The sequence below is a fragment of the Gallinula chloropus genome (assembly GCF_964237585.1).
Source record: "Gallinula chloropus genome assembly, chromosome: 5".
Taxonomy (NCBI): Eukaryota; Metazoa; Chordata; class Aves; order Gruiformes; family Rallidae; genus Gallinula; species Gallinula chloropus.
In genome coordinates, this window is record NC_140090.1 from 47,534,996 (window position 1) to 47,559,984 (window position 24,989).

The window sequence follows — 24,989 nt, forward strand, 5'->3', positions numbered from 1 at the left end:
TGTATTTCCATTTTTATTTAAATAAAATGGCCAGTATTTACATATTCAGTCCAATTACTCTTCAAATCCTCCTGGTTACTAAACAACAGGTTCTTACAGTAATTATCTGAAGTTCTTACAACAAAGCATTGTACATCTGAATAAGCGAGCAAATGTCTGCTGAAAATTTAACCAGCCTTCCCAAATCCACAAGAGAACACTGTCCCTGTAATACGGTATTCCTCCATCTCCCCCTGAAGGCAGGAGCGCTTTCAGAACACAAACTGCTTTCCAGATATTGAAACCACACAGTACTGCATTAAAGGACATTTTAGAAATAAGGCAAATCAGATCGTTCATTTGGGAAATTGAATACAGGTTTTATAATAAAAGCTTCATTCAAGTTACAAGATCACTTTCCCCTTTTCTGAAAACATGTTAGCACTGGAAAAAAAAACCAATTTCTCTCCAAGAGAGTATCCAAAGAGATGGCTTTTGCAAGTAAATGCAGTTTGCAACTTAAGTCACACATAACTAGTGTGTAAAATGCTTTAAATTCAAACCTTTAGTCTCTTCTTCCAAATACTGCTAGTCTTTCTGTGCTTCGTTTCTCATTCAGCCACGTTGTCTGAATTAAGACAATCTTTTATTCTCTTGCTCCCTTATTAGAGCCAACACGATCGGCATTTTCAGGTAAATGCACTCCCATGCTCTGTAAAATGTTAGAGGTGGGTCCTGCCAGTCCAGCCTGAGCACTGTAGGATTCCAGCAGGTTAGCTACTAGGTTCATATCCACATCGACTGGTGTCAACTCCGTGTCTTCAGCTCCAGACTCAGGGCCGGCATTCTGAGACGTAGTTGCATTGACAGAACATGCCTATAGTAAGTATGAAGAGAAAGTTTTATCAAATTGCATGAACAGGTTAAAAATAATAATAGATAAAAAAATCAGAGAAACAGTCTGCAGCCAAAGTTCAGTACATTTCAGGCTGTCTTGACAGACAGTAATTCAGTCATCAAGTGGTAACGCCAGTTAAAAATCATCACTTTCCATTACACAGATTAAGTTCCAAGAGAAGGACAGAGAAGATTATCAAGTCCTGGCTCAGCTTCCTATGGGAATAATCCATCGCAGGAACTCAAGAATTCAAGCTGCAGCTGCTTGCCTTACTACTTAAACCAGGATAAAACAGGGAAATTAAACTAAGCCTTAGAAAGAACGAGCAAGTTAAAGCTTAGTAGGGTTTTTGTTGTTGAGAGTGTTTTTCCCCAAAAATACACCATGGTGCAACTGCAGCACATTTTCCTTGCACGCAGGATTTTTTTTTTTAATAATTATTTAACAATTATCAGGAAGTGATATCATTTTATCAAGATATCAGGTGATATCACACATATAAAGAATATCACGTTCCTCAGAATGACCAATTTTAGCATATTTCCTCTTCCCTACTGAAGCTCTCAAAACTATCATTCTACAAAATACAACTCAAGGCATACTTACTCCCTTCCTTTGGGTGGTGAAACTTTTACCAACATTGGTTTGTGCTAGTTCACGATCCATCTCTTTCATGTAAGACTTGAGACTGCCTATAAGCTCATTAGGAGATTCCTTCTGGTCTTGCCTCTGATTTTCAGTATCAAAGTCTTCATCATCCTCATCTGATAAGCCAAACTCCTCTTCATCCAGATCATCAGAATCCAGCTCTTCTGAGTCTGCTCCTGTGTATTATGTTGTGTCAATATAGATAGCAAACAAATCAGTGCAGTGCCCATGGGTGATGAGAAAAACCAAGGAAGCCAAATAACCATGAGATGCTCTGACAAAAGAAACAAAGAAGCCACCTCACCTAAAATTCTGTCTAATGCTTTTGAGAAAGAATCTACGTCAAAGGTAACCTGGGATTCATCAGATGACCTGAAATATAAAAATAATTTTAAATAAATAAAAGCTTTTATGCTTGCATAAGCCTGACACACACATAAACCATGCAACATACTGTTTTCTCTCAAGCCTAGAAGAAAGCTGGGACGTTGAAACCGATGGCTTTGAAAGCATTTACGAGTCTGAGGCCTGTATGAATTAGAAATGAGACAAGTGGAAGAACTCCTGGCACAAAGGAGAAAAGAAAAAAGACTTTGTTTATCATTGTCAAAAAAAAATCTTGTATTGAAAGCAACCAAAATAAACATGCCCAATTTCCTTCTGGAACAACAAAGTGGTGGTGTTACACCTCAAATGATGATTAGAAACCAGAGAATCTCCAAGGTCTCCTGCCTAGAAAGAACAGTAAAGGTTTTGTTCTGGACTCTCAGAAAGAGTCAGTGATTACCTTTTTTTTTGGTAGGCTTTGTTTGTTTTTTTAAGCAACTGAAAAAACCTACACTATAACACAGACATGGATACTAATTAAAAAAAGACCAGTTAGGACCATAAATTGAGTAGACCCTTATATGCTTTGTACAGCTCCCACTATTTTCTCAATTTTAAAACTATGAAAAAGAACCTGGACAGTATTCTATGACCATTTTGTTTTGTTTTATAAATTAAAGGCCTGACCACAAAGCACCGACACACTCCCTTTCTTAACTCCAATACTAATCTATGGGAAATCTAAATCCAGCTTTAACACAAGAATCAACAGTCTTCGTTCACAGAGAGATTCCCTCCATTTACATTTCATTTCTATTTTGGCCAGCCTCACCAGAAGCATCTTAGCAGTCTGAATAGTTAGTCCTTTACCTTAGAACAACTTCAACACAGGTGAACTTGAGATGTATGTTTTTAATAACAGCACTAATAACTAGGGTAATGAATCATTGATGTTTTGTGTGGCAAGATAAACCCTTTAAACCTAAAAGAGTTAAAAAAATACTTTAAAAGTAGAAAACTAAAGTAACGTTGGGAAATAGCACAGCTTCCAGCATTTTAACCCGTACCGGTGTCAGAGTCGTCACTAAGTTGCGTTTGAAAGCAGCTACATATTCACTACTAACACAGGCCCATTTCAGGCCTCTGCTAAGCAAAGCACTTGCAAACTCTGACTCTCTGCATTACAGAACCAACCAAAGGGCTGCAGCAGAATGGAAACAAATTCTACACCAGACACTGAACTGAAAAATGCTACTACCATGGCATTTCTGCTCCTTCGTGTGTTGAGACTTTGGATACAAAAGCCTTCATACTTTCAGCAACTGCTTCCAAGTCGTATTTCTGTTCTTCCTCGCTTGAGGGAGGGAGCGACTCATCTCTTGCCTCCTTCAGCATCTGATCTAGATCATCTGGTGTAATCTCCAGCCAACTGTCATCTGAAAGAATATAGGACACACTTGTTACTCTGCACAAATCTGTTGGCCCACAAGGCCCAATCCAGACAGCTGGGAGTGCCACTAGCATTTTGTAGCTTACTTCTGTACTATTCAGCTTTCATGCTGATACTGGCTAACACAGGGCATAAGGCAGCAAGAAACTAAGAAGAAAACAGTTCAGATTTCACTACTTTAAAACTGCTTTAAACACAGCTTCAAACCAGCGGATATCGTTCTGGTCACAGATAATCCTTCTGCCACTAAAGGGAGAGCCAACCCAACCTTCGACTATGGTCACTAACACTGGAAGTTGGATTTGTGAGCTACTGCATCATTTGGAAATATGGATGAGATCTGCACCACACAATAGCAATACCTACATTTCCATTAAATGAGTGAAAAAAGCCTATTTTATTATAAAAGTTATGCTGGTCTTATATTTTCCATCAGAGAAGACCAGATACCAATTAACTTGGTATTGTGAATACTGGAATTAGTTTATTAGTATATCACATGTAACTACTGTCTAGTAGACAGTTGACATGAAGTACTTGATTCGGTGTAAATGTGCACAGTGTTCCAATCTAGCAGTGTCCAACCTGAAACTGGATTGCGTATCTTGCCAGTTTACAGCCCCAAGCTTTGTAGCTTATACAAATGAACTGGTTGCCTCAGTCATAAGCGATGGCCCATGAATAACACCTCTAGCAGTCACAGGATAGGAAACAAACTAAGTAGACAGGACCGGTACATTCACCCTCTCCCCCAAAAATAATCACTGTGTTAGGAAAAGTCCACCCCCTATCATGCTCACCATCCTCTGGAGGAAGACAAGCTGCTTCTCTCTCAAATTCCTTCACATCAATGGTTGTTGTCTGTAGCAATGTCAAGATTTCATGACCCGGGCTCATTTCAACAGCGCTGGAAAGAGAAAAACCAAATAAACCACTGATTTAGTGAAATAGGATTTTTCTAGTATTGCAATTCCAATGGCATAGGAAGTTCCGCACCAACATGCGGAAGAACTTTTTCACAGTGAGGGTGACAGAGCCCTGGGACAGGCTGCCCAGGGAGGTGGTGGAGTCTCCTTCACTGGAGATATTCAAGACCCGACTGGACGCCTATCTGAGTAATATGTCCCAGGGAGCCTGCCTTGGCAGGGGGGTTGGACCCGATGATCTCTCGAGGTCCCTTCCAACCCCTACAATTCTATGATTCTATGATCACACACTCTACGTGTGGGTTTCACTCCCAGTTCCTCATTATTCCTTCTGTGCAAGCGTGTTAAAAAGATGAGTGAGTTTTGGGGAAGTACCACAATACTGCACAGGTAGTATTAGCCAAAACAAGCCAGAGTCAGTTACTACAATTCCTTATTGATGGCTCCAAAGCCCACTTCTCCTGTTTCCTTTATTCTTCATGTTTATTTTGCCTTGGCAAACAATAGTATTGCCAGACCCCAGGTGGCACACACAGGGAGTTCAAGCACCTGCGCAATATTGAAGATCTTACATGCCCTCAAACCACCGTGTATTTCTGTAACAATTTATTTGTTGTATTTGCTGTTTTGGAGATCTACAGCCTGCTGCCTGTCTTCAGTAAAGGAGACCGATTACATTTATTATTCACTGAGATTGCTTTTCAGTGGAGTTTTTAAATGCTTTCTATGGCCAAGCAACCAAACCATGCTTTAAGTGACCTCCTTTTAAATGGAGAAAAGCCTTCATGTTTTTTCTAACAACTGTTAAAAAAACGTAGTGAAAGTACCGTTAAGTACTTCGGATGTTTATTCATGAATTATAAATAGCTCTTACCCTTCTGGCTTGGAAACTGATTGCTCGAAGTAATCTTCTGCCATATGCAGCAGTTCCAAGTACTTTGCAGATCCTTCCATTTCTCCCTAATTAATGCAAGTCACAAACATAAATCTAAACGATTCTCCTTCTTCCCCTTCCTTTTTACAGTCAGGCTGCATAAAGATGACTATGTGTCAGAAACAGCTCAGAAAATCAAAACAGTACTGACTTGCAGTATACACTTGGAACAGAATACGGAGACTGGGCATAAGGTGCTTGCACAGTCAGGTAAGAATCAAAGGCTTATGATGCTGCAGTACCATATGATGTTCACTAAAACCAAGTGGATACTATGAGTCCTGCAACAGGGTGGAATTACCAGGTCATAATTATACGGGAATTGTGAATATATCTCCTGGTGTTTGGGAATTATCCACAGCAGTGGCATCGCAGTACTGTAAGAATATTCCCCCTTTCCTATAACCTAAACATTTTGATAGAGTTGCCCAATTTTCTAACCTACTTATAAGTGAAAGACATATATAAAAACAAAAACCACAAAAAAAAACCCCAACACAAAACAGACCAAAACAACACTCAAATGGGTCCGCGGGTGTTAAGTGTAGACCTTTAAGACTATTTAATTTTAGAGTCATGAAAATAAAAAGTAAACCAGTGAAAACAGTCATAATGACATATTTCAAGTGTATTTCCCCTTTCCTCAGATGAATAAATTTATCCCCAAATCCTGCTTTTTCCTTTTGAATTTCCCAAAGAGATCAATGAATTTCAAAGGAGAACAAACTGCACATACCTCCTTTAAAGACATTCATTCATTTTCCAGAGACAAAAGCATTAGATTTCTTGACCTTGTGTAAGTAGTTACAGCGGGGCAAGAGCTAAAAGATGGTTTTCCTGGAATATTTGAGACATGCATACACACACACACTAATTCACCTTGAAATAATTTTTTTCCTTCAGGCTGCGGAGGAATCTCTCCCACAGGGGACTGTTTAACATGTTTCTCTTGGAGTCAGGAGATAGTTTACTGCACTTGGAGCACAAAATTTCAAAGCCATGAGCCTGCAGAAGAGATTTAACAACATGAGGTTCTCAAGTTTAAAACAACTATGCATCATTGAGCTCTTGATGCTGCCATCCAAGAAGTAGGTGCCAAACACAACTATATGTCAAATAGCAGTATTAAGGTTTGGAAGTTGGACTTCCATCTCAGGATAGATGAGATTATTTTCCATACAGCTTAAGGGAAAATTAACTGCATTTGATACCAGTTCAGCTATGGTAATACAAACATGTAAGTCCCTGTTGGGATAGTGTCTAGGGGTGGAAGTACAGGAGTGCTCTATTCTGCAAAAGAAAACTCCCATGATAGTATACCTCCAGAAAAATGGTAACAGATTTGCTCACATTTTCCTGTACAAGCAGACAGTAATAAGCAAGCAAACTAAACAGACTAAGTACAAAATGCATAAAAAACAATTACCAGTTTCATTCCCAGTTCATAGGCTTTGTACTGAGGGTGAGATGGGAGGGGCAGCGTGTATCCACTGCGTCTGTCTGGAAGAAACTTCTGCTGCACCAGCTGGGCATATAAACACTTTGTGAAAGTAACCTGAAAAAGCCAGAGCAGTAAGACAAACACTGCAGAGTGACTGTGCTGTGTACAGGCATCAACCTTCACCAATCTCATCTAAATTTTGTTTTAAAGCACACATTTTACAGACAATACCCGAAACTGTATTCAAAGTACATCTTAGATACATTTGCCTAAGATATGTTGTTTTTCAGATCTTACAAAGTATATTCCAAGCTGACATCTATAAGTAAACATGAACTTCATTCAGCCTAAACACATTTAAAAAAAATCGTCAGTATTTGTGCCAACAAAGTGTGTTTTGAAAAACAGAAGGGCCCTTTTCAATTCACAAAGCCAAAGCTGAGATATCAAAACCAGTCTAGAGATCTAAAACCTGGCTCCCAAGCTTCTTTTCAGGAGTCTAGGGGTGTAACTCTGTACTGCAAACGTATCAGGTACAATGCTGCTTGAGCAGTGCTTGTAACATGCTCCATAAAATAGCTTTGCAGAGCTGCATAAGCACAGCTGAGGTGAAAAGCCTTGGAATGAACATCCATGGGTAATGACGAGCAACTCCTTATGCTGACTGGCAGTGCTGTCAAGTTGCTCTGATCACAGAACTACCTCAGTTTATTTAGCAAGCATTTCAGCAGAGGAACTATTAGCAGTAACCTCTGATTTCAGAAACACTTATGTCATGATTAGCCATTTGAAAGCCTAGCCCTGTCAATCTGAAGGCAGGAAAGCTATTAACGTAACGAACTGGAAATTCACATCCAGCATCAAAAGAAAAAAGCCAGAAAACATGCTATTTTAAAAATTAAATCCACATATTTGTATCAGTTGAGCACAGAACCTCTGTCGCTTACAGAACGTAATTAAGTGACAAGCTGCATTAGAAGGGTCACTTACTACAGTCATCACACGCTGGTCTGGAGGGAAGGTTCGAAACGAGCGACATGCTCTCAGATCTACCGGATCTCGTAGGTAAAAGGCCTGGACTGCTGCAGCCACCAGTGAAGGGCGCTGCCTCAGCACTGCCACGATGCCTGCTGGGAGGTAGCAGTGGGCTCGGTGAAACGAGGCCTGAATCTTCTCAGGATACCTGTATCATACAGTAGCAACATAGCGAATTAAGTGTATTGCAAACCCAAACCATTCCTGTTTGATTATTATTCCTATTTTTACTTTAATGTGTTGTGGTCCAAGTGCTAGAAGATTATTTGAAACTACAGATAAAACTCAGCCAATCTAACAGTTGGAATGTCTCTCTCATACATACACATGTAACAGTACATGTCTAATAAAAATGTAATCCCCACACTGGTAAAGGGAATCACTGTGAATCTGGCTATCATGTCCTGCTACACAGGATCTTTCACTGTAGCAAGTGCAGAAGTCATCTGGCTCATGCCAACAAATCCTTGCAGACATAAAAACATACAGTGCTGAACACACTGGTGACAAGCTGGTGCATTGAGAAGCATGCCCGTTCTACATTTTGACTCACAATCTTCTTTATCTGACCCCAAATAGCTCCCTAAGGTTCACAGAACGTCCAGATTTTTCAGAATCAGGATGTGAGGGAAGAGTAACTTGTTATTGCCAGGTGTGGCATCATAGCAGCAAACATCTTTCAGAGGCCCCAGATAACACTACAGCATACAGGACATTGCTCCCCCTCTTTAGAAGAATGCCATAGGAAAACCTCTAGTGGGTGGTTTCTGAAAAGGAAAATGATTGAATCTAAGGAAGTACCCCAGGCTGAGTTAAAACTCCTTGCTGGAGAAGACCAAAATAAGAACACCCACATACCCACTGATGCGTTTATACACTGCTGTTCTAATGGATTCTGCAGCCAGGAACTCCTCGGAACGGGTGGATAACAGCGTTAACGCCTGCGAGATGGTGAGACTGGCAGCAGATGGGTCACATTCCTGCTCCTGAGTCTCTGAGAGCGGAATGATGTGCAGCTCTCCCTTGTAAAAGAACACCTGGCAGACAGTAAAATTATTGTTAAAAAATTTCCCCACACTTTGGGTTACTCTAGGCTTGCTTTTATTAACAACTCAGAGTTGGGCTGCCACCAGGTGCTATGTTTATGATCTTCTATACTCTTTGAACACAACTACATAATAGACCAAGTCCCCTGAAAATGTGCACTGTGTTCATTTGGTTGGCTGAAAGTCCACAAATATTTTCTTCTGGTATCATTCATCATATCAGTCCCAATTCTGCTTCAGACCTTGGGATCTGCTGATCTGTCTTGGAGGTCACTGTCTCCTCTTCATCCTTTCTTAGAAAAGGTCTCTGTGTTCTAACTTAAACATCTAAATTCTTAGAACTCTACCTAACCATAAAACCTTTTAGTTCTCTCAAACTAAAGAAATACTTTACTCAATCATTTTTATTATATTTGTGCATTTACCCATTCTTCATTTATAACCACCTACTGACTAACTCGGCTGAGGACTAGTTCATCCATGGAAAGAGCTATACACAAGACACTGAGGGAGCTTAGTGTGGTTTTAACTTTTTGTTTAAACACTTGTGATCACACAGCTCTAAGTACCTTATCACTAATCCTATTCCTACATAATAGTAATTGGCTAATTCTAACATACTATTTGTACTACATTCTAGTTAACCTTAACAATTCTCATTAGACAGGATAAGAACAGTGACATACTAAGCAATGCAAAGTTTCATTTCATATAAGAATATATATTGTCTAAACACAGAAAATACTGAGGTATAAACAGAAAAATAATACAAGAAAAAGTTGGGGGGAGGGGGCATGCCACGTGTGTTTTGTTGTGGGGTTTTTTTGTTTAGGTTTTTTTTTTTTCTCTAAATTGGAGATAAGGCAAATAAAGAAGCCAGAGATCCAACTGGTAAATAAATGCCCAATTTTAACTGCAACGATTTTGGTCAAATTTATCTTGTTTCCTTAATAACAGTAATACCAAAAGTTTCTCTTTGGCTAGAGATTTGCTTCAGAAAAATCACATAGCATAACATAACTGCTGAAGAATAGGATGGGGAATAAAACCCATTATTTCAGGTGCTACACGTGACCTCTGTTGGTTCTGATCCTAAGAAAAGAATTGAATATACCATCATCAATTCCCTCACTCTATCCGTTCCATCCAATGGAAGGAAAACATGGTGCTGATAGTCTAGACAATTTGCAATTCATTTCTGTGTTGTGTTCCCACCCTTTTTTTTTAAGACTTGTGACAGAAAAAATAATATTAAACCTTTGCTGAAGAAAAAAGTTCTTTCCTTTTAAATTCATTGCCAAGAAACTCAGAAGCTTACTGATTTTACAGATCAAACAATAGCATGACAGCTTCACTGCCTTCATGTTTGTCACCATGTGTAGCAAGTTTTAAAAAGTTTAGTTAGCTCTGCATTATAGAGCATCTCTTAAGGAACATTTTATGTGCAAGAGCCAGACCTAGCTGAACAACACAGACTTGCAGCCTAGCAGGCAGGTCTGTAGTGTCCATATGAATGTTATGCCATTAGTATAAGAACATATAAAACTTTTCTCTTTCCACCTTCCATCAACAAACCAATTCTAGAAGAACCACTTGATATCTGTAACAATTGCCAGATACCTCTGCAGCAGTTTTGCAGCACGCACACGTTCTGCACAGCATTTTGCCAGAGCATGCAGGGGACAATCAAGTGTGAGAAGCTTCCAGTGGTTAAGCATCTCATTCAACATCCACAGCAAAGAAGGAAGCTCATTAAAACCAGAATGAAAACAGGCTGGGATGGAAAAAACCCAAAACCCCATGCTGTTAATGAAAACAAAAGTCTTGAGTCCTGTCCAGAAGTTCCTTCACTAATAAGGGGCACACTGGATATTTTGTGGCAGTCAGACCGCCTGGCTAGAAAGAGATGCGAGAGACAACCCGCACTGGTAAGTAGAAGGCGGCTGTGAGCCACCTGCCAATCGGTACACGCAATTTACTCACCCTGTTGTCACTATTCTCGGGGTTCAGCCACTTCGGGAGAAAATCAGCTGCTTCTATCAGGAGAAACTCCCCATCGTTGTCATCGATCCTGCCCACGGAGAAACCAGTTTCTTACCAGGGAAGCGCACAATAACGCCTGTTTTTATCTGAAGCCAACCTACAAAGGGCAGGTTCCGTGCCCGCAGTTTTTTAAAAACATTAAGACACGACCTTCCCTCAGCCCTTCTCAGGAAAGGCGCTGCCTCTTCCCCCCCTCCCCACCCCAGCCGCCGAGTACCTCAGCGGGGCCCTTACCTGGCCGCCAGCCCCGGGAACTCCCTGGTGATCTCCCGGACGAGGTAGACGATGAACCACTCGTCCTCCACGTTATCCCCGAACAGCGTGGTGCCGCCGACGTGCGCCGGCGTCTCGCCTGGCCCGGGGAGCGGGGGAGGGGGAAGGCAGAGAGAGGAGAGGCGGCTCAATTCCCTGCCGGGCCCTTCCGCACCCGCTTCCCGCGCTCTGGGCTCCTCCTCACCCACCCCCGCTCCCCGCCCTCCAGGCTCCCCATCACAGCCCCCGTCCCCCGAGGCTCACCCCGCGGCGGCACATAGCGCAGGCTGAAGGGCTGCCGCTGCCAGATGTACGCGGCCAAGAGCGGCGCGAAGCGCACCACGATCACCTCCGCGCACCGGCGCAGCAGCGCCTCGCCGCCCACCCCCGTGGCAGCGAAGAAACGGTAACGCACAGCGTCCTCGGCCAAAGCGGACCGCCTGATCCCCTCCATGGCGCCAGGCCGTGCCGGGCGGTAACGCTCCGCCTTCTCGGGGGTGGGGCGTCGTCATGGCGGCGGCGGGCCGGCGGTAGCCGCCGGCGAAGCGGCGGAGCTGAGGATGATCTCGCGATATGCGCGGAAGCCGGTACCCCGCGGCGCTCTGGAGATGTGAGTCGCCGTCGCCCTGTCCCGTCCCGTCCCGTTCCGCCCCGTCCCCTCCCGTTCCCTGCCCCGCCGCCTCGGTTCCTGCTGCCCTGGCCAGGCCCCGCACCCGCCTGATCCCCGGGCTCGGGCCTGCCCGCCCGTACCTCGCCTGAAAACCGGGCCCCGCCGCTAGGCAGAGGGCTCGCTCGTCCGTCCCCGGGGTTGAGGGGTGCCGGAGCCGCAGGCGGGCGCTGGGCGCAGCTCGCCGATAGCGCGGGTGGGGGTGCAGGTTTAACGTGGAGGTGTGCGGACAAGGCCCTGTAATCACCGCGCGGTGGCCTGGGCCAAGGCTGCGGCCCGCGGTGCTGCCTCAGGAGGTGGCCGGGGTAGGGGCAGCCGCGGTAGCGGGATTACAGTGTCGTGGCTAAGGAGCGGTCTCGTCGCTGAGACAAACGCCCGTGTGAGGGAACGTCATTAAAAACTCGTCCTTCTGCCTGACGCAAGAGGTCACTGATGTGTAGGCACCTTTTCGGGGAGGGTGAGAGATCTGAACAAATACGCCAGGTTTGGTAGCTGGCGATGCCGATGCTCCGTTCTGTCGCTTATCTGTACAGGGAAATGGCGGGAGAAAGAGCTGCCTGAGGCGTTTCCTGCCCATGCTGGTGCAGGACTTCTGTTCCTGCCTCGGTACTTCTCACTCTGCCTCCTTGGCTCTTCTTGTCCTGCTTTCCTACACATCTGAACTGTGTCAAAACGAAAAACTAGCAGAAGCTACTCACCCTCGCTGGCCTGTGCGTAGTTGGGTGCCTGCTCTTGTTCTATTTGGTTGTAAGTCTTTTACAGGGATTAGAACAATCCATGACAATGTTTTAGGTTTAAAAAAGACGCTAATTTCTAAGCAAAAAGCTTCAACTCAGATACTTTCAGATCTTGTTTTTGATGTCTTAATTCTTAAGCTTTGGCAACAAGAATTGATTTTCTAGTAATTAGGTGAGCTCTGGTTTGCAAGTTAACGCGTTGCTTGAAAAGCAGAAGTAGTTCCCAACCTGTAAAGTTTGGGAACTCTGTAGGTGTTTATTCTTATAAGTGCTTATTCTTATAAGTGGTGTCTTCTAGACAAGGACTTCCAAAACATGCCTTGCGGCATCATCCGCTGCCAGAACCACAAGCCGAGGTTTTCCCAGTTGCACCCACGGCTGAAAACTACGGCAAGACCTCAAGGTACCTGTCCTAATGTAACATGAATCTCTGCCTGGAGACAACAGCAAAACCAAGCACCTTTGTTTTGAGTTACCTTTGGAGAAGTAACACGGTAGGCTTAGGCTTTACCTCAGATCTGTTTTGTTTCAGAACGTGTCCTTATTTTGGAGGTAACAAAAAGTGAGTAGCAGTGTTCTGCTCCCAGCTCACAAGTAGCCTGGGTCATCTACTTTTATGGCAGGAATAGGAGAAAAGATTAAATAATTCCCAAGTCGTGTAGAACTGGGACTAGAAATGATCTGCAGCTTAACTAAGATACTTTTTGGAAAATCTATGTTTTGCTTGACCTTTAGACTTCCTATGTCAACGAGATTATTAGTAGTTACAGTTGCTATAATTACCTCAGTGCTATCACTTCTGCTTAGATGCCTCCGAAATGGATATTTAACCTATGAAAGCTATTGTTGCTAAGGCCTTTTCTGATACATCCATGCTTTTTTGTACAGAAATAAAAGTTTATTTACCCACTTCATTTGTTTATTGTGTACTGTTGGGGGGGGTATTCTTCCCTTTTCCCTTGACGTGCATTTCAGGGAGTCTGAAATCTGGAAGGAATCAGATTGCCCTTCTGTTACTCCAGCTGATGATGGGAACTCACGATCTGCTAGTCGGAGTTATGTCCACGCCTCCACTGAAGACAGCTCAATCTTCTCTTGGGGCTATGATGTGAGTAGAATGTAACCAGGCAAACCAAAAGTAGCACAGTTGAGTGGAAAGATATTTGAAACACCATTGCAAATACATTTCAGGGTAAAAACAAGGATATAATCTGTCAATAAATCACGAAAGTGGTTGTAGAAAGAGCATATTTTTTATCTCTTCCACATCTTTCCTTTCTCTCAGGTCAAAATATACATGGCTTGTATCATTCAGCTGATATTCTGCATTTCCATCTAAAATGTTGGAAATGCAAGTCATTTTATGCGTGTTTCTGTACAACATAAGAAGTTCTGTTATTGTGGAACCCCAGACATGAGTGGATGACACTTGGTGTGAGTTTACCAAACTTCTGCATACTGGTGTGTTTCTCAAAACATAGTAAGCCCCTAAATCATTACTTTCATTTCAAAATACTTGCTTTATTTCCCGTCTACCAAAAAAAAAATTGTGCCTTTGCTTTCTGTGAGGTAAGATGGAACCTTAAAGATTTAAATTACCAAAGAACCTACCTGAGAACATGTCACAAAGCTCCTGGACATCCTTCACTTTGCCAGAGTTTCACACTGGTCTGCATTCTTTTTTGTTTTGCTGTCACCTGTGGACATGGCAAGCAAAATTTCCATTTCTTTAGATGTCACTGAATTTTTATCCTTCCTGTTCCGATTTCTTTTCTGTAAATTACTATGCCTTAAACTTAGTATCATAATACAGATATTTCAAAATGTTTTAATAGCTTTTCTGTTTGATCAGTGTAAAGTTTCTCTGTAGCTACTGTCAGTCCTAACAGCAGTCTATGGAATCTCCGGGGGGAAATGATTTAAAGTTAACGTCTTTCTACACAAAAGCAATAGAACTGTTGAAATCAGTCCCACTAAGCTTGAAACAAATAGTTTGTTTTTTCAATTACAAAAGTAACTTTAAGAAAACCCCAAACAATGAATGTTATTCACTAGGTAATATTCACTGGATAATTTCCCTTTCTAGGAATTTGATAAAGCTGCCACACAACAAGTTCAGCAAATGTTTAGACAAATTGATGAGTTTCTCTATGAGCAGAGGGAAAATGTGCACGTTGAGGGACTGCGGGAAGAATGCCACCAGTGGACATCCAATTTTCCTTACCTCAGGTATCTTCTTAATAGCCTAATGCTAGTGCCATTACAAAGTTGGGCTGGAAACAGTTGCTTTTAAAACAATGTTAGTGGCAGGGTCGTTTTATGCAATTATATAGTAGATAGAGGTAAAAATATCACTCTGGTAGTCTGCTTGCCATTGTCATTATTAGCGTGCATTCTGCTGTCTGACGTTTGGTTCCTCGCCAGAGGATTATTGATATTTGCAACTGAGTAAAATTCTGTTAGAAAAGATGTGTGGTAGAACTAAAAGACAGGCATGTACAATAATTTCAGAGTCCTTCGACTTTAGCTCAGCAGTCCTCAGGGCTGTCTGGAAACTGAAATTTTAAATTCCCATTACAGGTACTTGAATAGTTTTGTCCATGTTCAAAAGTCTAACAATTAGCAGAGCATAAAAAACCAAGGACAATTTTCTTAATGTATTTACCTGACTCTAAGCAATCTATACTAGGGAAAACAGCTGAAACCACATTTAACTATTCCCAGGGAAAGCCGCATAGCTTCCCCATGGAATTTTTAGGATTTGCTGCCATGTGTCTTGCATGCTTCAATAATGTTAACTGTCAAGGTTTTCTGACTCGCTTATCCTTTGCTTGTGCCATGGCAGGGTTGTGGGGAAGCAGATAGCGATCCCCACAGATGAAGGGTATGGATGGTATTCAAGTTCACCTTCTGTCAGTGTAACTTCCTCAGATGTAAGTTCACTGCAAGAGAGAGATTCTCATGAGTAAGTACCAGCGGTTAATCCAGACCCTACCGAGGTGGGAAGTTAATTTTGTTCCTCAGTGGATTGCAGTGATAGGTTTCTTAAAATGCAAAGCTAAAGTCCTTTCTGTAAGGCTGTTAGGCCCAGTTTTGAACACAGCAGCACACTTCTGGTTTCTTCTGAACCAAAAGTTGTGTATTTGGAATAGCAAGACTATATAGCTGTGGCTAACTATAGTAAACTGGTCAGTAAATAGAAACACCTTTGCTCTTCCTGACTTCTTAAGTGTATGCATTGTAGCTGGTTTTAGTGTTAATCATCTGTTAAATACTTGTAGAGCTTCAAAAATACAAAGCTCTACATTAGCAATGCTTTTATTGCTTGTTATTATTTAATCTTTTAGAATTGTTTTTCTTTAGCTTATACCTTTTTCCTGAAGTTTCAAGTTTCTTAGCAGGAATTAAAAACAGCCAAACCAAAAGAGTTTTTACTGTAACATGTAGTTTGTTGGCCACCCTGCTGCTTGGCCTTATCTACCCTGTTGTCTCTCAGCTCACTAAATGCTGCTGTTGGGAATGGAATAACAACTTACTTTCATTTCTGCTTTTTGAAAACTGTCACCTGTTCAGATTTAGTGTTTTTGGCAAGAAGGTACCTCTTTCTGTTACTCCCGTTCACAAAAAGGCTGACCGTTCCAAGTCTCCGACCTGGTGTTCTCCAGAGAGTGAAGAAGATGAAGATGGAGTAATTGTCTCTGAAGGTGTAATGGAGGAATATTTAGCGTTTGACCGCAGAGATGTGTAGGTATTTAATGTTAAGATAGCAGCTAGTAGTAGTGTCCTGGAATTCCTGCTGTCAGGATCTGTATATTTGGTTTTGATGTTAGTTGATAAAAGTATTGGATGGATTTATTTTTTTTATATTTTTCCTATAGAGAACTTTCAAAGCCTGAGGTTGCTATGGCACTGGGAATTCTCCCAATCCATTTCCTAGAGCAATTATTTTGCTAAATTATTTTCCTGACTTTTTTGGTAATTTTTCATACTAGTCATTTTTGTACCAGGTTTAAATAGTTCATCACATCATAACTCAGAGCCTGCTGTGCATTGACATATTTGATAAAACTTGTTTAAATGCCATTTTTGTTTTAGTCAAATTGATTGCCCTGCACTGGCAGTGTGCTGCTTTGGTTTTGTACTAGCATTTTAGTTAGAATGGTACCTTTCCTGGTGGATTTGGTGCTTGCCAAGAAATAATTGCCACTATTTTTATCTTAGAGAAGAAAGGGTTAAGGGTAGCATAAAGAGGATTCTTTTTGCCCCTTCATCAGCCGAACAATATGAACATAGGGGCCTAGACAAGGAATCCGGATGGTACCATTAACTAATAGGTTTTAATAAATAAACCACTTAGCTGCATGGACCATGAGATTCAAACTGTTAGGTAGCTTGCTTTGACCAGGCCAGAGAGACCTTGCTGCTGTAACTGTTGTGTCTATAAGATAATGGTAGAATAATAGCTTTTTCTAGTGTTATCTCCTGGGTTTTTTTTCAAGGTTTGTAGCCTTTTGATGTAAGTACCAATTCTGGGAGCAGATATGAAAGCCATAATAAATGCATTTGCATCAGTGTTTTCTGCCTTCCATAGAGTTTCTTTTGGCAGATGAATGTAAACATTTTTGAGCAGGTTTCACACTTCACAAATACCTCTTGCGTTGTGTAGGAGCTGGCAGCAAAGGCCGCTTGCTGCTGGGAATTCCATGGTTTTCTCTCCTCTCATTGATTACATTTAATTGTCTAAAATGGAATGAATCCCATGCCCTGAACACCTCCTGGCTGTTACATCAGCAGTCTGAGAGTCGCTTTTAACAGTCATCAGTAGTCACGTTCCTCTCTGTTGTCTTCAGAATTCCGCAGAGCCCGACAATGTTAGGAACACATTTCACTGTAACCATTAATATTCTTTTTAAACAGAAATTTGATCTCTCTGTTAAATTATTTATTATTAATGAAGAATCCTTTATAGTCAGGCTGTATGGGCAGTTACAAGGTGATTCCGTCAGTCATTTCTCATTTAGGTCAGTGGTAGATTCTGGAAGAAATAGAAGTTCAAGTGCCTAATGTACAGAAGCTTGCTGTTAGTTGATACTGCTGTTTATTGAACTATCAGGTCTCAGAAAATAACATGGTGCAATAAATACAGAGCTTCTCCTCAAGTCCTGTCTTGAAGCTCTTCAGCCAATTGCCTTGACCTATATCAGTTCAAGTGAAAATAGAGCAGAAATGCAGCCTTAGCTGATGGTTCAATCCTATTAAATAACTGCAACGAAATACAGGAGACAAAGAAAATGTCTTTATGGTACAGGTAATGCTCGCATTTTTACAGGGAGGAGGAGCTGCATGAGAGGAAAATGGGACTGTCCTCTGGTAGACGGAAATTGGGGTTTCCTCCTGTCTCTCCATATTCCTGCATGAAGGATTCTGTGCTTGCGTTTGTGTTTGATGATGTGTGGAGCGAAGTCCTGGGCTGCATGGAAGAATTAATCTGCCGGCACTGGGAAGGGTCAGCCTCTGGTAAGGATCACGGTGGAACTGAAGCCTCAGAAGGGCATTTCAGCTACTTAATTTTGCAAGGATGCAATGAAAGAGATTTGTTTGGAAATAACCTCCCTCCCCCCAAGAGATTATTTTGCTAACAGTGTGTGACATGCATTCAAAAGATTTAATAGAGCTTTGCATCTAAGAGGGCTCTCTTAAAAACATTTGGATTCACAGCACTGTCTGCAGCTAGCAATGCCAGTAGCCTGTATTTACAGGAATTCTCTCTCACTTTGCATAGATGAGGAGAAAAATATCATAATGGTAGACACAATCAGAGCAGATGCTGGAAGCCCTTTGCAGTTTGATCCTCTGCCAGCATTGTTACCTCGTGTGCCACAAACTAAAATGCCCTCAGTGACATCAAATCTAGTAAGTATTTTTAGCCAGCTGGTTTGCATAGGGACAAATCAATACCGCGCTACCTAAGCAAACAGATGCGAGTACGTCAGGGGACTGTTTAGATGCAGAACTAATTTGGAGTTTGTATGAATGCTGACTGTCCTTTCTAACACTTAAGTTCTGTTATTCCTTGGTTGCAAGTTTTAATTCCTACTTTTCTCTGTAGAATTTAACTATTGTACAACCATGCAGTGACTGGTCTTTCTACGTTTCAGTAATGGTTGAACTGAACTGTGAGATCAAGGAGAGTGTGTGTGTGTGAGATCCTATTCTCACTAGTATATCTATAGCTCACTCACACATCAGGCAATAGAGGACAAGTCTCAGTCCAGCTGTAAAACAGTTGTGTGGGTTTTTTTTTTCAATCAGACACTGAATTTGACTGTAAAAGCTGCTTTAGGTGATCTGCTCCTAAAGTGGTGAGCACCAAAAGGGTATCTGTTTATTCCATTTTAATTCAACTCTTTTCCTTCTTATTTCTTTCTCCTTTATTTCTACTCCTGCCTCTTCCTCATGTTTCCCTTACTGTACGTGTAGTGCCCAAAAACCAGATGTGGCCGCAAAAGCAAAAAGAGGAGAAAAACACCTCAAGTATGTATGATGGAGAGGTTAAAGCTCTGGTGGTTTTTATTTGTTGTCGTTACAGTGGGTGGAATTTGGTGGTTTTCCAGATCAGTCTGTATTCCAGGGGAGTTTGCAGTACCAACATACACTGTTTATGTGCCAAAATACACTGAAAAGTAGTTTCCTAAAGCATCTGATGATAGCCATCACTGGAAAAGCCTGTCATGCAAATGAGCAGCTCTGTTGGAAAATATTAAGTATAACATAGGATACATTTTTCTGTAGTAGGATAAATTTTTCTGAGCACTACCATTTGCATGACAAATGGAACACTAAGACATGTATGGTAAATGGGCGTATAGAGTATAACTGAGCATATATCTGGATGTCATGGAAGAAATTAATTTCGATTCACCGGAATTATTTTAAGAGGACAAAATCTGTTAATATGCATGTGTGTCTCTGCCAAATGGTCATTTACTTACTTAGTTTTTAAATTTTCAGGTAAATGTGTCTCAAGGGTCGAGTAGTGGCTCTCAACGTAACCTAAATGGCTTGATGGTGATACAAGGGATCCAGTTACAGCAAAGGACTCTGCCTGCGATGGAGAAAACCCTGTAAGAACTACAGCTTGTCTGTTGCACGTGGGGCACTCGCAGCCAGAGGGATTCAATGTGAAGCATTGCAAGATAACTGGAGAAAACAATTCTTGATTATTTTCCTGTTCAGCTTTTTGTCCTCTGTGAAACAGTATGCCTCTGGGTTTTCTGCTTGATTGCTGCTGCTTTACCACTTTGTGAACTGCTGTGGCATTACTGTTGGCCCTAACTGAGCCTGGAAAAGAGACGTAGCTCAGCATGGGATACAGAGACTGGTTTGCTCGATTCCTTGAAGAGCACTTTGTGTGAGATCTATAATGTGGCTGTGAAAATTGATGTTTATGGTATGGGATTTTTTTTTAAAGATTACTTTTATACTGGAATCCTGAATCAGAAAGTTCATAGTTTGGTTTAAAAAAAAAAAAAAAAAGGGAGCTTTGTTTCTTTTCCATTCCCCATTCTTTTCTAATTTGGCTATAAATTACTGTATATAGTAATTTATACTATAAACATCTGAACTGAATGTTTATAGTAAAAAACTGAAAACATCTCTATCCACACAAAAAAAATTATTATTTTTTGGTTTGGTTTAAAAAAAAAAAGGGAGCTTTGTTTCTTTTCCATTCCCCATTCTTTTCTAATTTGGCTATAAATTACTGTATATAGTAATTTATACTATAAACATCTGAACTGAATGTTTATAGTAAAAAACTGAAAACATCTCTATCCACACAAAAAAAATTATTATTGTCACATATAGACAAATACTTTGGTAATGGAGTAGTTATCGGTCATGTTAACCAGATCTCTTTTGGTTTTGTAATTCTTCTGTTAGGGACCTGGATGACAAACGTTCAGGCTCCAGTTCCATCCTCTCTAGCAGAGCATGGCCGAATCGTTCTTTAGAACTCAGCACGTCATCCCTGTCACGTTCCACGAGAAGGCGAAACCCACCACCACGTACTCTGCATCCCATCAACACAAGCCACTCCTCCCGTACGGGGACCCCAGGGTCTGTGGACGACGTCTTCAGGGGAACCCGACTGTACGTTTCAAAACCAATTTCTCACTGCAAGTTACAGTGTTCATTCAGAGAACCCAGCTTACACAGAGCATTCAGTTGAATAGAAAGAACTTAAATTATTTGATTAAAGAAATCAGTTTCCCATTAAAACATAGTCTCCCCTAAGGAAGCTGAATTGCTCTAGTTGTTTACCATGGTAAAAGCCAGATATTTAGGCAATTTTGAATGCAAACTATAGCTCTCAACCTGTCTAGCAAAAGCAAAACAAATACTACTATCTTTCTTGACACCAGCTTTCCTTTCCTATAGACTATTTTCAACATGAATGTAGAAATCCACAATTTGTGGTGATCAACTGCCTGCTAGTATCCTAGCCCAGACTGTGTAACAAAGAAGGTGCTCATCTTAGGTTATGAGTGACCAAAGGACTCTTCATGAACTCAGTGAACCCACAATCACATTTAGAATAGTTTACTTCTGGTCTGACTGACTGAAGTCATTTACAGGGACTACAGGGTAGTAGGAAACCATGCAGATTTAAAAATACTTTTATAATCCACGTGTTGCAAATTGACATAGTTTCCTTTTAGGTTGGCAGTTTACCTATAAACTCATCCAGCTTGGTTTTTTTTTTTGGTCATGTACAATTCAGATAAAAGGTTGTTCCTTGTCCTTTCAAAACTGATGTTTCTACTGCTAATATGCTTCTTTTCCCTTTCATCAGGCTTCTATCCATTTAACAGCTGTTAACATCTCTCCTTCATTACCATCTATGTGTAAATGAATGCAGACAGTAATAGGAAAGTCTGTTTTAAAATGCTGATTATAGTTTGAAACTTTTCTAATCTGTTCTTACAGAACATCCTTTAGTCAACTCCAGAACACACAGTAAGGCCTCTTGATCATTTCCAGCACTTTTCAAACATACAATAATATACAGACACCTCTCATGTGAAAAGGCCTTCCTATGAAAAGGCTGTATGTAGAAAATAGATTATTTATTCTTTTATGGTCCTCTGACAATTAATTTTTAATTAATTTTGTATTGTGTGCAATTAGATTGGTTTGACTCCCTTTAGAGGGCTTCTAAAAGCCTCTTGCACCTCTTCTTCCAACTACTGAAACAAAACTTGGAGTAGGTAGAAGCCTTCTTTTACCCCCAGCCGTTTCACTTGAAGCTTCTAGTAAGTGAAGAGCTACAATATGCATTTGCATTATGTGGCTTTTTCCCTTGGTCGGCTTAAAATAGATGCTGTTTTCTAGGCTTATTGTTTATCTTCAGTTGCTAGGCTGAAGTTAGCCCCTTCATCCTAAGGGGTACAAACAAAGAGTGGGAAATAATGTCTGCAGACAGGCAGACAAGAGTCTGCCCTTGTAGGGTGGAACTGCCCACAAAGACACCTTAATGTCCACACACTTTCATTCTGCAGTACCAGCTGCTCAGCACGCTACTTCAAAGTGCACTGGATGAGATGTACATTAACCACAACTAGCTTTTATATACACCCATTACCAAGATTTCTTCTGGGGTACTCAGGCTCACTTGATATGCTTTAATATTAAACATCCTGAAATCTAGAAGTTCTTGTGAATGGATGAAAAACATTTCTACCAAGCTGCACGTGCTGCAGAGCTCTTCTTTTAAATGGCCTCCAACAGTCAGCCCCAACACCTACATCCTGTAGCAAAATGCTGCAGCTGACGCCCTTTAGCTTTAAGGTTGTTGGCTTAACACCAGGCAACATCATAAGTTTACAGGATGCCAAATGTCTAAATTTATGGGTTTTCTGTCCTTAATGTCTTTCAGCCTGGCTGCACAGGAGCAGCTGACCTCACCTTCACCACTGCCACTAAGTCGAAATAATCTCCTACCACCTATTACTACCACCAGCGTGGCAGAGCGTGGGAGCACTGCGGGATCCCAGAAGCAAACGGTAATGGGAACAACAAATTTCATTGTCAACTAGTCTAAAATTGCAGTTGCTGCTGATCACATTAACAAACAAATTAGAACTCTTGGGTTAGGTAGCTCATAGCTGACAGCAGCAGTTTTGACTAACAGCATCACCCATAGTTGAATGTTTTACTTCAGATTCATGCCAGATTTTTTTCCTCTCTGTAACTAGGTATAGAATGATTGACTCAGAAAATTAGCTTTAATTCCTAGGCTAATTACTTTAAATGTCCTGCTGCAAAAAGAAGTGGCCATAATTGTTATTCTTCAATGCAGAAATCTCGAGGGAACTCAAGTCGAGCTTACAGTGTAACAACACAAGAAGACGTACATCAGCAGCTACAGGAGCGGCTTCTTTTACCTGATCATTTCTCCAGGCCTAACACAACCAATGTGTTCTTGGTAAAGCATGGCAAATTACACCAAATCATCCTTAGTTACTCAGTAGGGAGCTTTGACAATTAACATAGGTAAATGTTACTTGAGAACCAAATGTCGTAGACGATCATTGCCAGGGAGTTCACCACATGTGCTGCTCGATTAGTTACCCACAGGGGAGCAAAAACATCATTACTCAGCATTTCTGAAACAAACAGTCCTCTCAAGGGACTTGCCATCTTGCTGTACTCCCTGCAGCCTCCCTATAAGCAGCTGGTGGTACTACACTTTTCCTGAAGAATCCACGTTTAAGATGCTTGGGGAAAAGGCTAAGCATTACTCTAGGTGTAATGTTCGGTCTATCATCTGTGCTGGTAATCCAGCATCTTCTGTAAAGGCTTAAGAACAATTTGGGGGGCGCAGGAGAGGGTGCTGTAAGGATTTGCATAGCCAGTAGGAAGTCAGTCCTGCAGCTGTACTCAGAAGCATGAGGGCAGGATAGTCTTCATTGCTTTCTTGCACAAATCTGTGCATTTCAGTATCAAATACGCTTGGTTTAATTTACTGAAATACCTTTTGTATTGATACCTTGTCCTATCTAACAAATTATTTTTATCTAAGCTTTAAAAGCTGTAATTTTGATAATAGCTTTTAAGTAGCTGGTTGGTGGGTTTCTGTGTATAATTTCAACATCGTTGACTTAGCAGTTATGAGTGTACAAGCTTTCTAACATCAGCTTTAAAACAGTTATTTCCAGAATCACAGGCACAGTGATTGTTCTAACCAATAGTGTTATAGAAGTACTTTCTACTCTGAAAGTTGATTTGACCCTCCTTGAACTTGTACAAGCTTTACTCAGACCTTTAAAACTTCTTACAAATTAGGAAATACGTATGTTTATTTTGTAGCTATATAATAATCTTGTTATCTGACCTTTTTTTTTCCCCATGCAAACATAAATAACTTCAACTGTTTTTTTCAGCCAGATCCACAGCGCCGCCGTTCTTGCACTGTTATTGATTATGGTAACCAATCTTGGACAAGCAGAGGATCAACAAGTTCAGGTATGCTCACCAGTCACAGAATTAAGAAAGGTCAAGCAAGAGGTAGGCTTCTGGGACAGGGGTGCATTTCCTATATAGGTAATTACACAGATGAGCTTTTTCAGAATTCTATTTCATGTTTTAAAATTTCTGTTACACAGGTTTTATACTTGCATATGTTTTTTTATTACCACTTAAGTGTTTGAAATCATTTAAGGAAGCTTTAATGCAATCAGCCCCAGTGCTTCTCATGTCAAAGTTAAGAGTGGGAGTTGCCAATTTAAACAGGAACTAGCAGCAACTACTTTCTGTCCAGGGATGTTTCTTCTGCTCAGCTGTGCAACTGAAAGAAATGACGTTATATCCAAAAGAAACTGCACCAGATCTGCACTAGATAGCAGAATGGCACTAGATCGATTCCTTACGGTGTTGTCAGAATTTTCAACATTAAAAAAAATACACCAACAAGATAGGATTGAAGCTGCAAAGGTTAAGGTAGCAAGCACATAGTGGTTGTTGGAGAGGAGGGGTCTTTTAGCTTAATGGCTGAATGGCCTGCTAGTACTAATATAAGAGGTAGGTACAAGGGGTGAGTTTAACAAAAACACTACACTGAACAAACTTGGTTTTAAACAAGAAAGGAATGGCTGCTACCAAAATTAAATTAAACATACGTTCTCCCTAAAAAGTACTCCCCCAACCTGTATAAAAGCAAAATGAATTTTGAGTGTTGTATTAATGGTAGCAATAGCAACAACAAAATCAGCAGAACTTTGTAGACTTGAATACATACAGAGATCAAGGAATACAGTAGTTTTCTGCAATGTAGCAACTACATGAGGACAATCTTTGACCCTTTTGGAAGGACAGTCAATTGTTTCAATGCAGTTGACAGCAACACGAGAGTAAAAAGTCGAAATTTTTTTAAAAAAGGCATTTTAGTTTTAAGCTAAAGGAGACTTATTTGGTACCAAGTTTGTAATACCTTCCAGAAGTCTTAAAGTTGTACATGGTCTCTCTTTGTTAGGTCTTCAGCTGCATGGTTCTCTGAAAGCTCACAGACGAAGTGGATCGGTCACAAAAAGCAAACAGGGGTTCTGA

The 24,989-nt window shown here is 41.1% G+C and overlaps 2 protein-coding genes across 2 annotated transcripts; one reads left to right on the top strand and one right to left on the bottom strand.

The window, feature by feature from the left end:
* Window positions 1-11,448, bottom strand: ECD (ecdysoneless cell cycle regulator). Its single transcript, XM_084264492.1, has 13 exons — window positions 11,244-11,448; window positions 10,962-11,079; window positions 10,668-10,755; window positions 8,497-8,675; window positions 7,594-7,786; window positions 6,589-6,717; window positions 6,042-6,167; window positions 5,103-5,188; window positions 4,103-4,209; window positions 3,111-3,288; window positions 1,830-1,897; window positions 1,484-1,701; window positions 1-856 (listed from the first exon to the last, which is right to left on the bottom strand). Exons 1-13 carry the CDS (start codon window positions 11,431-11,433, stop codon window positions 626-628), a joined length of 1,911 nt encoding a protein of 636 aa, XP_084120618.1. The 5' UTR covers window positions 11,434-11,448; the 3' UTR covers window positions 1-625.
* A 91-nt stretch (window positions 11,449-11,539) lies between these two features.
* Window positions 11,540-24,989, top strand: FAM149B1 (family with sequence similarity 149 member B1; the record flags this gene model as incomplete). Its single annotated transcript, XM_084264904.1, has 15 exons — window positions 11,540-11,589; window positions 12,682-12,786; window positions 13,359-13,491; window positions 14,470-14,612; window positions 15,229-15,348; window positions 15,957-16,127; window positions 17,713-17,900; window positions 18,166-18,296; window positions 18,864-18,917; window positions 19,395-19,507; window positions 20,325-20,534; window positions 22,321-22,447; window positions 22,744-22,869; window positions 23,828-23,909; window positions 24,916-24,989. 15 exons carry the CDS (start codon window positions 11,540-11,542, stop codon window positions 24,987-24,989), a joined length of 1,827 nt encoding a protein of 608 aa, XP_084121030.1.